This window comes from Heteronotia binoei, chromosome 1 (assembly GCF_032191835.1).
Source record: "Heteronotia binoei isolate CCM8104 ecotype False Entrance Well chromosome 1, APGP_CSIRO_Hbin_v1, whole genome shotgun sequence".
NCBI lineage: Eukaryota > Metazoa > Chordata > Lepidosauria > Squamata > Gekkonidae > Heteronotia > Heteronotia binoei.
Window position 1 is genome coordinate 102,566,766 of NC_083223.1, and position 14,176 is coordinate 102,580,941.

The 14,176-nt window shown below is 48.7% G+C and overlaps 1 protein-coding gene across 1 annotated transcript in view; it reads left to right on the forward strand.

Moving 5' to 3' along the window:
• LOC132569275 (uncharacterized) overlaps positions 1-14,176 on the forward strand; it is a 40,712-nt gene that overhangs the window by 15,298 nt on the left and 11,238 nt on the right. The window contains 3 exon segments of the mRNA XM_060235378.1: positions 10,173-10,499; positions 10,974-11,144; positions 11,146-13,059. Coding sequence (XP_060091361.1) covers positions 10,173-10,499; positions 10,974-11,144; positions 11,146-13,059 — 2,412 coding nt within the window.

Sequence of the window (14,176 nt, forward strand, 5' to 3'; positions counted from 1 at the left end):
TCAAGGACAGAATGAGTAGGCACATTGATGGACACGGGTTATTGAGGAAGACTCAGCATGGGTTCTGTAAGATCTCGCCTCACTAACCTGTTACATTTCTTTGAGGGGGTGAAGATCTTGCCTCACTAACCTGTTACATTTCTTTGAGGGGGTGAACAAACATGTGGACAAAGGAGACCCAATAGATGTTGTTTACTTTGACTTCCAGAAAGCTTTTGATAAAGTTCCTCATCAAAGGCTCCTTAGAAAGCTTGAGAGTCATGGAGTAAAAGGACAGGTCCTCTTGTGGATCAAAAACTGGCTGAGTAATAGGAAGCAGAGAGTGAGTATAAATGGGCAGTCTTCGCAGTGAAGGATGGTAAGCAGTGGGGTGCCGCAGGCCTTGGTACTGGGCCCCATGCTCTTTAACTTGTTCATAAATGATATAGAGTTGGGAGTGAGCAGTGAAGTGGCCAAGTTTGCGGATGACACTAAATTGTTCAGGGTGGTGAGAACCAGAGAGGATTGTGGGGAACTCCAAAGGGATCTGTTGAGGCTGGGTGAATGGGCGTCAACGTGGCAGATGCGGTTCAATGTGGCCAAGTGCAAAGTAATGCACATTGGGGCCAAGAATCCCAGCTACAAATACAAGTTGATGGGGTGTGAACTGGCAGAGACTGACCAAGAGAGAGATCTTGGGGTCGTGGTAGATAACTCACTGAAAATGTCAAGGCAGTGTGTGTTTGCAATAAAAAAGGCCGATGCCATGCTGGGAATTATTAGGAAGGGAATTGAAAACAAATCAGCCAGTATCATAATGCCCCTGTATAAATCGATGGTGCAGTCTCATTTGGAGTACTGTGTGCAGTTCTGGTTGCCGCACCTCAAAAAGGATATTATAGCATTGTAGAAAGTCCAGAAAAGGGCAACTAGAATGATTAAAGGGTTGGAACACTTTCCCTATGAAGAAAGGTTGAAACGCTTGGGACTCTTTAGCTTGGAGAAATGTCGACTGCGGGGTGACATGATAGAGATTTACAAGATAATGCATGGGATGGAGAAAGTAGAGAAAGAAGTACTTTTCTCCCTTTCTCACAATACAAGAAGTCGTGGGCATTTGATGAAATTGTTGAGCAGACAGGTTAAAACGGATAAAAGGAAGTACTTCTTCACCCAATGGGTGATTAACATGTGGAAATTCCCTGCCACAGGAGGTGGTGGCGGCCACAAGCATAGCCACCTTCAAGAGGGGTTTAGATAAAAATATGGAGCAGAGGTCCATCAGTGGCTATTAGCCACAGTGTGTGTGTGTGTGTGTGTGTGTGTATATATATATAATTTTTTTGCCATTGTGTTACAGAGTGTTGGACTGGATGGGCCATTGGCTTGATCTAACATGGCTTCTCTTATGTTCTTAATCATGATGATTCCATATTTTTATAGGAAACTGATGATCTCTACCTGCTGCACCCTCAATATATGTTGAAAAGAAGTACCTGAGTACTGCATTGTAGCTGTCTTCATCCGGAAATGTGGCAGCAAGCTCATCAAAAACATAAGAACATAAGGACATAAGAGAAGCCATGTTGGATCAGGCCAATGGCCCATCCAGTCCAACACTCTGTGTCACACTGTGGCCAAAAAACCCAAGTGCCATCAGGAGTTCACCAGTGGGGTTAGAAGCCCTCCCACTGTGCCCCCCCAAGCACCAATAATACATAGCATCGCTGCCCCGGACAGAAAATTCCAACAATACACTGTGACTAGTAGCCACTGATGGACCTCTGCTCCATATGCTTATCCAATCCCCTCTTGAAGCTGTCTATGCTTGTAGCCATCACCAATGAATTCTCACTGCATTCATACAAGTTCTCTCAAAATCTACTAAAACCTTTTGAGGTGACAGATCTGGAATCAATAGCTGCATTATTTCAAACATTCTATTATAGGTGTCCATGTTCTTTTTTTGAAGTAAAATGTAAATACATGGTGAGTATGAATTACCCACCTTGGCATGCCATGTGTACAGTTGGTAAAACATATTTGGCGCTTTATCAGAAGTGCCGTCTCCATAGATGGTGTCTGTTTAATGCAAGCATAAGATCTCTATCACCTAAACCCAGAATTCTGTCTGCATTTTTCCACACCGGAATTGTGAAGTATCAGTTGCCTATACTTTTCAGGAATGTCAAAATGTCTGGTTTCTGTTTTAGGTAAATTACTGCCTGCTCTGTGATAGCTTCTCTTTCTTAAATAGCAGAAGTAGTTATGGCCTCATAGATCTAACAAGCTAAGCAGAACTGACTCTGGCAAGTATCTGGAAGGAAGAAATAAAAAAAAAACATAGTTGGAATTAATTTAAACATGGTATAATGGAGAATTGATTCATGGGTATCTGGGGCTCGGGGGGGCTCTTTTTTGAGATAGATGCACCACATTTGCAGCATGGCATCCAGTGCCTCTCCCTAAAATACCCTCCAAGGTTCAAAAGGATTGGACCAGGCAATTTTATGAGCCCCAAAAGAAGGTGCCCCTATTGTTCATTATTTCCTATGGAGGGAAGGCATTTAAAAGGAGTGTGGTCCCTTTAGATGTGATGGCCAGAACTCTCTTTGGAATTCAATTGTGCTTGTCACAACCTTGCTCCTGGCTCCACCCCCAATGTTCCCAGATATTTCTTGAATTGAACTTGGCAACCCTATTCCATGTGGGCTTCTTTCCACATGGGCTTCTTTCTATCTGGGCTTCTTTCAGTGTGGGTTTTTTTCCATGTGGGATTCTTTCCATGTGGGTTTATTTCCATGTGGGCATGTTTCTATGGGGGCTTTTTTCCTGCGAGTATTTATGTCCATGGGTTTTTTTCTTTGGGCTTTTTCGCTAGAACCATAGGATTGTTACAATTCCACATATTTACATTAGCATGTTTGATGTGATACATTTTCCCCATGTTCTATGAACAAGACTTTACAATTTATACTCTCACAGCTGCATGGACCCAGGGGTGGAAGTTATTTCCCACTTTTTGTAGCTGCCTGTGCAGATTTCTGTGCACATACAGCTGCAAAAGGGTGAAAATAACTTCCCATGATTCTGTTTTGGCTTGGGAAAATGAGGGGGAAGGCAGGAGTCCTTTATCTACCATGCTACAGTTTCAAACCTAATCAGACTTTCTCTCATTTGTAAAGAGACATTGGCTATAGTTGCTGTGTACTGGCAGGGACAGTGAGTCGGGTACAGGGAACCCAGACCATACTCTTTAAAAAATGTAATATCAGTTTGGTCCTAAGTGTCGACTACTTGCACTGACTAACGTTTTAGCACTTAGTTAAGCACATATATGCATTTCATCTGGTATTGTGATCAGGCATTGAGACACAACTATAGACACAATCGTGCAGGGAATTATGGCATCCTCATACTTACCCTCCAAGTGAGTTGGGAGAATTGACCATTAATGTATTATCTTCTGCAGAAAACAGAATGCTCAACAGGTATTTCATCTGGAAAATGCTAACAAAGCAAAAGTGATGCCACAACTAGGAGAGCACTTATATTAAAAATGTTTCCTGGAAGCAGAAAAAATAAAGCATGCCATTGTTCCTTAAGTGACAGTGTTAGGCTGTATGTACAAGGATGGAGAGAAATGCAAAGGAGGATTGTTCATCTCTGGCATACTGAACTGATTTTCATTGGAATTCAACTTGCACAATGAAAATAGGCCTTAATGGTATCGTTGCAGGCCTCAGATTTAGCAGGAGCTGGGGAGGATGGTTCCCCCTCTTCCTCCCCACCTACCTTGTCCATTGACCAGTAGGTGAAGCTGCATGACAATCCCTGGATTAGGAAAGCGGGCAGCCAGCCAGTCACCAGGAACTTTGCCACGCCCCAGCAGCCCTCATTAACCCCTGAAGAAGCCCATGCCACCCTTTCTCCACTTCTTATGTGATTTTGGGCAGTGGGTGGCTTGCTGGCTTTTGACTGTGCAGGGGAGCGGCCCACGAGAGCCCCAGGTGAGCAAGGCCAGCTTGGGCTGGCTGGATCTCTAGCCAGCCCAAACAGGCCTCACTCGCCCATGGCTCTCCTTTCTTGCATCGAGTTGCTTTTTGCTGGGGAGGGATATGCTAATAAGTTATGCTAATGAGCTCCGCCACCTATTTTTCTACAGAACGACCCCTATATAGTTGGAAGCATATTTCAAATTGCACTCAAAGCATACAAACACCACTTTTTCTGATTTAGCTAATGTATAATTTCACCCAATCAGATGTTTGTAATGCACCCAATTTATGTATAGAGTAGGAATTTTGCAGGCTGTACTTTGGCTTTATTATGCATTTGGTGTAATCCAATTATTAACCAATAAACTGATTTATACCTTTAAAAAAACAGACGTTTTTGTATGCACTAGCAGATTATAGTCCCATTTTGGAGTACTAAGGGAGAAAATCAATATATGCCTATTTCTGTCAAATATACCTAGAAATATTCTGTCAAATACACCTAGAAATATTTTGCCACTTCAAATAATCTCCCAATCTTCACTCCCAGAAGTAACAGTAGTACTGTGTCAGGAAGCATAATAGAAAGTATCTCATAGGAGCATTTCCAATTGCAGAGATTTAGAGCTCCCACAAACTGTTTTGGCAACATGGCAACTGTGGCATTTCCTATGCTGATCCTGGAAGTTCGTCTGCAGTGGTGCTGATCAGCATGGGAATCAGCACTTTGAATGGCAGGATTTAAATTGATGTAAGGTGGCAATTACTCGCAAATGACTCTGTCCGGAAGCATCCTTTAACTGGAGATGCCAAGAACTGAACATAGGACCTTATTCATTCTGAGCATGTACTCTACCATTGAACCACAGTCCCTCTGTGATTATATTGTGCAGAGAGTAAAAAATGGATGAATTTAAATGTAGGTTGTTCCTTCACTCAGTTTTAAAATCCCATTGCTCAGAATAGTTATTTGGGGATAAACCAATTATTTGCATGCAGCAGTCCACTGAGCAAAAACATTAAGAGCATGCCAGAAAAAGGCATTATATTAGGTGCAAGGATGACAGAAAAGGAAAGGAAAATCCAGAAAGTAGACTTCTCATGCCCCTGGAGATTCATGACAAATGCAATTAAATTCTGACATGAAACAAAGCCCTTATGAAGTTTGTTTCATAAACTGCTTCACCCCTGGATAACAGCTAATGGACATTATGACTCACTATTTCTTACAATATTCTCAGAGGGTGGTGATTTTATGGCCTGTATTAACCACAGCTGAGAACCCAGACAAAATGCGATCCACTGGAGAAGGAAATGGCAACCCACTCCAGTATCCTTGCCAAGAAAACCTCATGGACAGGAACAAAAGGCTAAAAGATATGGCGCTGGAAGATGAGCCCCTCAGGTCAGAAGGTGCCCAATATGCTACCGGGGAAGAGCGGAGGGCAAGTCCAAGTAACCGCAGAAAGAGTGAAGCGGCTGGGCCAAAGCCGAAAGGATGCTCAGCTGTGGATGTGTCTGATGGTGAAAGAACAATCCAATGCTGCAAAGAACAATACTGCATCAGAACGTGGAATGTAAGATCTATGAATCAAGGTAAACTGCATGTAGTCAAACAAGAGATGGCAAGACTGAACATTGACATCTTGGGAATCAGCGAACTAAAATGGACGGGAATGGGTGAATTTAACTCAGAGGATCACTACATCTATTATAGGGGCAAGAGTCCCATAGAAGAAATGGTGTGGCCTTTATAGTTAACAAGAGAGTGAAGAAGGCAGTAATGGGATACAATCTCAAAAATGACAGAATGATATCGGTCCGTAACCAAGGCAAACCATTATCACAGTAATTGAAGTCTATGCCCCAAACACTGATGTAGAAGAGGCTGAAGTGGACTAGTTCTATGAAGATCTACAACACCTTCTAGAATTAACACCAAAAAAAGACGTGCTCTTCATCATAGGGGACTGGAATGCCGAAGTAGGAAGTCAAAAGGTGACCAGAACAACTGACAAGTTTGGCCTTGAAGAACAAAATGAAGCCAGGCAAAGGCTAATAGAGTTTTGTCAAGAGAACAAGCTGGTCATAGCGAACACCCTCTTCCAACAACCTAAGAGGTGACTCTACATGTGGACATCACCTGATGGGCAACACATAAATCAGATTGATTACATACTCTGCAGTCAAAGATGGAAAAGCTCCTTACAGTCAGCAAAAACAAGACCTAGAGCTGACTGCAGCTCGGATAATGAACTACTTGTTGCAAAATTCAGGCTTAAACTGAAAAACTGAAGAAAATTGGGAAAGCCATTAGGCCATTCAGGTTTGATCTTGATCACATCCCTTATGAATATACAGTGGAGGTGAAGAATAGATTTAAGGGACTAGAGTTGATAGACAGAGTGCCTGAAGAACTATGGACAGAGGTTCATGACATTGTACAGAAGGCAGAAACCAGCACCATCCCAAAGAAAAAGAAATGCAAGAAAGCAAAGTGGCTGATGAGGCTTTACAAATAGCTGAGGAAAGAAGGAAAGCGAAAGGCAAAGGTGAAAAGGAAAGATTCACCCAACTGAATGCAGATTTCCAGAGAACAGCAAGGAGAGATAAGGAGACCTTCCTGACGGAACAATGCAAAGCAACAGAGGAAAATAATGGAATGGGAAGGACAAGAGAACTCTTCAAGAAAATTGGAGAAATCAAGGGAACGTTTCGTGCAAAGATGGCCATGATAAAGGACCAAAATGGTAGGACCTAACAGAAGCAGAAGAGATCAGGAAGAAGTGGCAAGAATACACAGAAGAATTATACAAGAAGGATCTCAATGTACTTGACAACCATGACAGTGAAATCGCTGACCTTAAGCCAGACATTCTGGAGTGTGAAGTCAAATGAGCCTTAGAAAGCATTACTAACAACAAAGCGAGCGGAGATGACGGTATCCCAATTGAGCTTTTCAAAGTCCTAAAAGATGATGCTGTTAAAATTATGCACACATTATGTCAACAAATCTGGAAAATGCAACGGTGGCCACAGGATTGGAAAAGATCAGTTTATATTCCAATCCCAAGGAAGGGTAATGCCAAGGAATGTTCAAACTATCGCACCATTGCACTCATTTCACATGCCAGCAAGGTCATGTTAAAGATCCTACAAGCTAGGCTTCAGCAGTATGTGGATCGTACCAGAAGTTCAAGCTGGGTTTTGGAAAGGTAGAGGAACTAGAGATGAAATTGCCAACGTTCGATGGATTATGGAGAAAGCACAGGAGTATCAGAAAAATGTCTATTTATGTTTCATTGACTACGCTAAAGCCTTTGATTGTGTAGATCACAACAAACTGTGGCAAGTCCTTAAAGAGATGAGAGTACCAGACCACCTCACTTGTCTCCTGAGAAACCTGTATAAGGGTCAAGAAGCAACAGTCAGAATAGGATATGGAACAACTGATTGAATAGGAAAAGGAGTTCAACAAGGATGTATATTGTCACCCTGCTTATTTAATTTATATGCAGAGTACATCATGCGGAATGCTGGCCTGGATGAAGCACAAACCAGAATTAAGATTGCCGGGAAAAACATCAACAACCTCAGATATGCAAATGACACAACTCTAATGGCAGAAAGTGAGGAGGACCTAAAGAACCTCTTGTTGAAGGTGAAAGAGGAGAGCACAAAAGTAGGCTTGAAACTCAACATCAAAAAAACTAAGATCATGGCATCTGACCCCATCACACCTTTGCAAATAGAAGGGGAAGATATGGAAGTAGTGACAGACTTCACATTTCTGGGATCCAAGATCACTGCAGATGGTGACTGTAGCCATGAAATTAAAAGACGTTTGCTCTTTGGGAGGACAGCTATGGTGAACCTGGGCAGTATAATAAAAAGTAGAGATCACCCTGCCAACAAGAGTCCATATAGTCAAGGTGATGGTATTCCCAGTAGTAATGTATGGCTGTAAGAGCTGGACCATCAGGAAGGCTGAGTGCAGAAAATATAGATCCTTTTGAGCTGTGGTGCTGGAGAAGAACCTTGGACTGCAAGAAGATCAAATCAGTCAGTCCTAAGGGAAATCAACCCAGACTGTTCCCTGGAAAGTCAGATGCTGAAGCTGAAGCTCCAATACTTTGGCCACCAAATGAGAAGGGAGCACTCACTGGAGAAGATCCTGATGCTGGGAAAGACAGAAGGCAAAAGAAGAAGGGGATGGCAAAAGATGAGATGGCTGGACAGCATTACTGTTGTAACAAACATGAATTTGAGCAGACTTTGGAGGATGGCGGAAGACAGGAGCACCTGGTGTGACTTTGTCCATGGGGTCACAAAGAGTCAGACTTGACTGTGCGACTGAACAACAACAAATTAACTGAAAAAGTCTTCTGCCCTGTTATTTCTCATCTACTTTGGTAAGCATGTTCAGCAACCAGAACTTCCATTCCAGTGGGTTGTTCCAGTGAAGGAGATTTGGAGAGGAGCCATGGCTCAGCAGCAGAGCTCATGTTTCACTGGCAAAAAGTCCCTAGTTCAGTCTCTTAGCATTTCCAGCTACAGGATCTCAGATCCGATAATTTCATAGTTACCTGCCTCAGGAGTAATAACTAAGAGGAAGCATACAGATTCCCATTTAAACTTGGTTGGGATGGATCTGAAATGTTTCCCAAGGTTTCTGGGTTGTTGTTGTTGTTGTTTTTACCTCAAGTGCTGCTTCTAAACATACTTTCTGTATGCTTGCCATGAGCAGGACCTGGTAGGGCCAAACCTCCACTGACTGATAAGTCTGTGGCAAAAATACTTCGGCTGGATATAGTCAAGCAGGAAGCTTAGACTGTTGTTCTGTCTGAAGGCTTTAGTAGTCCTGAAGGGACAGTTTATCTTCAAGACCTGGATTTCAGGAAGAAGACAGTGCTGAATATCAAAGTTTCCACAATCCACTATGAAGGAGATGCTCCAATAAAACTCAGAAACTTCCAGAGTTTGTGGGTTTCAATATTTCCTTTGAAGAAATGCATCTGAAGTGCAGCTTTCTGTTCTATGGTGAGTTTTTTAGGAAAAAAAAACATGGGGTACCTCCAAGATCCCAGCTGCCTCCTCATTAGAGTCTTCACATTCTCCCACTGGTAAAGAGGAGCTAGCATCCATGTCCATGTTGACTTCTGCCCTGTCCACAAACTCAGCACTAATAAGTTGTTCCACTAGTAAATTGTGTGCCTACATCCTGCTTCCATGTGTTAAAATCTAATTCCACACTAGCATTAGCAGTGGAATGGAGTAGGATGTCAACAGCCGTCTTTAAAAACCAGACAAAGGGAAACAAAAGCAAACCAGCAGCTCTTTTTGTACTCCATTGCTTATCTCCGCATTCTCTTATCAGGTTGCATTCCCATGGCCATCATTCTGCCAGTTCCTCTACCCTCATCCACTGGAATGTCTCCAGGTCCCTGAAACAACTCTACTTTTTCTCCTTTGCTTATTCTTGTGCCTGGATGCCTTCCACACCACATGACACCATCTTTTCCCTTGCCTTCAAACCCTTCTCAAAATTCATCTTTTCTGTGAAGCCCCTTCATTCCACCTCCCCTACTGAAAAGAAGCTTTAAAATATATATTTCAATGAATAAATACTCTTTAACTGCTTGCATCCACTTACAGGCTTTGCTCTCTCTCTCTCTCTCTCTGGTGTCTACTATACCTCAGCTTTGGAATATAAGTACCACAGGGAAGGCTCTCTGCTGTTGTTTTCCATACAGTAGATAGTAATATAGGAATAATTATTCTTTTCTTTCTAAATACATTGTAGGGATGGCCCAGTAAGGGTTCCCTCATGTAATGTATCAGCAACAACATGCGCCCGCGCGGAGGCAACTGGGCTGTCCCAGAAGCCTCCAGCGCAGGGCGCGGAATCACCCGCCAATCAACAGCTGCGGCGGGTAGTTCAACAGGTCAGGATTGGCCTGACCGACCCAGTAGGCTGTACCGGGAATTGTATATAAGCGGGGCCCGGCCCGCGTGCTCTCTCTCTTGCAACGTGCTCCTAATAAACTATGTTGCCCTACTCTCGTCTCCGCTTCGAGTACGTTACACTGGCGACGAGGATGGGATCATAGCCTCAGTGGCTAACACGGAGATCTAGGGCAACCACGAGTCCTGACCGCCGCCGCCATGGCCACACAGAACGGAACCACCGGCTACATCGAGACGTTCGACCCCGCCAATCCCGAGGGCTGGGAGTCCTACGCGGAGAGGGTCGAGTTCTACCTCAGGGCCAACAAGGTCACCGACGCAGGCACAAAGAGGGACGTTCTCCTGAGCGTCTGTGGGCCAGCCACGTTCGAGATCGCCAAGGGTCTCTCGGCTCCCGCCCGCCTCACGGAGAAGTCCTACGAGGAGATCATCAGACTCCTCACCGGCCATTTCTCGCCACAACCTTCGCGGGTGGCCCGTTGGTTCCTGTTCCACAGAAGGGACCAGGCCGTGGGGGAATCGGCTGCCGACTACCTGGCGGCTCTCCGCAAGATCGCCGGGAACTGCAACTTCCCCCAGCTGGAAGACACCCTGGCCGACCGATTTACGTGGGGCCTCCGCGACGAGAGGCTCCAGCAGAAGCTCTTCGCCAAAGAAGAGCTCACCCTCCAGAGCGCCTTCAGCGAGGCGGTGGCATTCGAGAGGACCTCCAGGACCTTCCCCAAGGCCCGGACAGAAGCCGCCCACCACGAGGAGCTGGACCACGACTGCCCAGAGGAGGAAGAAGCCCACCACCTGCGCCGCCCAGCCGGGCCACCCAGCAGAGCCGCCCAACGCCCCCGAGCGGCCGAACGACCCCCAGCGACGGAGAGGGTCCCGGCCACCAAGTGCGCCAGCTGCGGCGACCCCCACGACAGGCGGGACTGCCGATACCGGACCTGGGACTGCCGGAGCTGCGGAAAAACGGGCCACATTGCGAGGGCTTGCCGAGCCAAGCCCAACCGCCGGAGGCCGACCACGCATCACGAGTCGGCGGAGTTCCACTCCACGGACTCCACGTCCCTGCAGGTACTGAACTTGCCCCTCTCCACCCCCGATAAAATCAAAATGGCGGTCCTCATCGAGGGGAACCCCTGCCAAATGGAAGTGGACTCTGGTTCCTCCATCTCCATTATAGCGGAGGAAACCCTGAGGAAGCTGTGCCCCCCCCCAGCGGCTGCAACTAAGGCCGGCGAACTTCATACTCCGGGACTTTCAGAAGAATCCGGTGCAAATCGCGGGGTGGGCGCGGGTGCAAGTCGAGCGGGGGTCCTTCTACGGCCCGCTGGACATCCTGGTGGTAAAGCGCCAGCTGGCCACCCTGCTAGGACTGGCGTGGTTCAAACCCTTGGGGATCCGGGTGGAACGGGTGGGGCAAACCCTAACACCCAGGGGGTTCGGGGAGATATGGCAGGAGTTCCCTGACGTTTTCGATGGTTCTCTAGGGAGCTACAAAGGGCCGGCCATCTCCCTACCGCTAGACCCCACGGTCAGGCCGATTTGGCTCAAGGCGAGGAGGGTCCCGTTCGCTTTAAAGCCAAAAATAGAGGCCGAACTAGACCGCCTCACAGCCCAGGGAGTCCTGGAGCCCGTGGACTACACCACCTGGGAGACCCCCATCGTAACCCCTATCAAGCCAAATGGGGAGGTGCGGAACTGTGCAGACTATAAATGCACGATAAACAAGGCACTGCAGGATAACCCCTACCCAGTGCCGGTGGTGAGCCACGTTCTGGCTGCCCTAGCAGGGTCCAAGATCTTCGGGAAGCTGGACCTGGCACAGGCCTACCAACAGCTCCCGGTAGATGCTAAGACGGCGGAAGCCCAAACGATAGTGACACACAGGGGGGCCTTCCGGGTGAGGAGGCTTCAATTCGGGGTTAGCGTCGCTCCCGGGATCTTCCAGAGTATAATGGACGCTCTCCTGAAAGGGATCCCGGGAGTCCAGCCGTTTTTTGATGACGTGCTAGTCGCCGCCCCGGACCCCGAAGAATTCGGCAACCGCCTAAGAGAGGTACTCCGCCGGTTCCAGGCAGCGGGGCTCAAAGTCAAGAGGGAGAAATGCCTGTTGGGGGTCCCACGGGTGGAGTTCCTGGGGTTCGCCGTAGACGCAGCGGGAATCCACCCAACGGAAGAGAAGACCCGAGCCATTGTGAAGGCACCAGCCCCCACCTGCAAAGCGGAGCTACAAAGCTTCTTGGGGGTGCTTAACTTTTACCATTCATTTCTCCCCCACAAAGCGGCCCTAGCAGAGCCCCTGCACCGCCTGCTGGACAAAAAAGCCCCTTGGGTTTGGGGCAAACGCCAAGCAGCCGCGTTTCAGGCAGTCAAGGATGTTTTGGTGTCTAACGCGGTGCTCCACCATTTTGACGAGGGCCTCCCCGTCATCCTGGCTTGCGATGTGTCACCATACGGGGTGGGAGCAGTCCTGGGGCACCAACTCCCCGACGGGAGGGAGGTACCGGTCGCATACTACTCCCGCACACTGACACCAGCCGAGCGCAACTACGCGCAAATAGACAAGGAGGCTCTGGCAATCGTGGCGGGGGTCCGCAAGTTCCATGAATACCTGTATGGGCGGAGGTTCACCATAGCCACGGACCACAAGCCCCTCTTAGGCCTGCTGGCCCCCGACCGTCAAACCCCCCAAATACTGTCGCAGCGCGTGTTGAGGTGGAACCAATTCCTCAACTCCTACACTTACACACTGGTACACAGGGCCGGCAAGGCTATGGGTCACCCGGACGCACTCAGCCGCTTGCCGCTTCTGGAAACGGGTCCAGACCCCGCCCTCGCACACCAGGTCATGCTAATGGAGAGCCTCCCGGAGCCGCCCCTACATGCAGCGGAGGTCGCCAAGGCCACCCGGAAACACAGGACACTAGCACGGGTGCTAGACTGGGTGGTGAGGGGCTGGCCGGAGGGGAACATGGGGTAAGAATTCAAGCCATATAAGACCAGGAGGGAGGAACTAGCAGCCCACAAGGGGTGCCTGTTATGGGGAAGTAGGGTGGTGATTCCGCCCCCGCTGCAAAAGCGTGTCCTAGAATCCTTACACGAGACCCATCCCGGCATAGTCCGAATGAAGGCCTTGGCCAGAAGCTACCTCTGGTGGCTGGGGATGGATGGGGAGATAGAGAGCTGGGTCCGACGGTGCCAAACGTGTCAAGAGTCACGGCCCGAGCCCCCCAGCGCCCCCGCCACTAGGTGGGAGTCAACCCGGAAACCATGGTCGAGACTCCACCTCGATTTCACGGGGCCACTCCAGGGGCAGATCTTCATGATAATAGTGGACGCCTACACCAAGTGGTTGGAGGTCATCCCCGTAGGGTCCACCTCATCCGCCGCCGCAACCCGAGCGCTGCGCAGGATCTTTTGCACACACGGTATCCCGGACACCATAGTCTCAGACAACGGGGCCGCGTTCACGTCTGCAGACTTCCAGGCGTTCCTCCATAGATACCTGATTAGGCACATAAGATCTGCCCCCTTCCACCCAGCCACCAACGGCCAGGCGGAGCGGATGGTCCGCACCACGAAAGAAGCCCTGGGCCGAATTGTGCAGGGGGACTGGGACCACCGATTAGCGGCGTTCCTTTTCGACAATAGGGTCACCCCCAACCCGGTCACAGGGGTGAGCCCGGCAGATCTCCTAATGGGTCGCAAGCTGACAACCCGACTGGACAGACTACACCCCGACCGGGCGTCAGACACCCGCGAGAGCCCCGAGGTTCGGGACGCAGTCAGGGGGTTCTTTGCGGGCGACCCAGTTTACGCCCGGAACTATGCAAGGGGGCCTGATTGGGTGGCGGGCCGAGTGCTACGAGTGACGGGGTCCCGCCACTACGACATATCCACCGAGGGGGGCCAGGTATTACGGCGGCACATAGACCAGTTGCGCCGCCGCACGCTACCGGTGGAGCCGGCGGATGCAGAAGAGGCGTGGACCGGGGAGGGGCCAACCGAGAGCCGACCCGTGGACGAGGCCCCGACGCCCATCACGCCAACGCAGCGAACACCAGAACGGTCCGAGCCCGAAAGACCCGCGGAACCAGTCCCGCCGCCTTCGGCCACACCACGGGTCGCCGAAGCACCAACCGCGGAAGCAGCGCCTCCCCCACCGGACCTCCCCAGGCGGTCCACCCGGGAGCGCCGACCTCCCGCGTATCTCAAGGACTATGTTCCTTAACTAG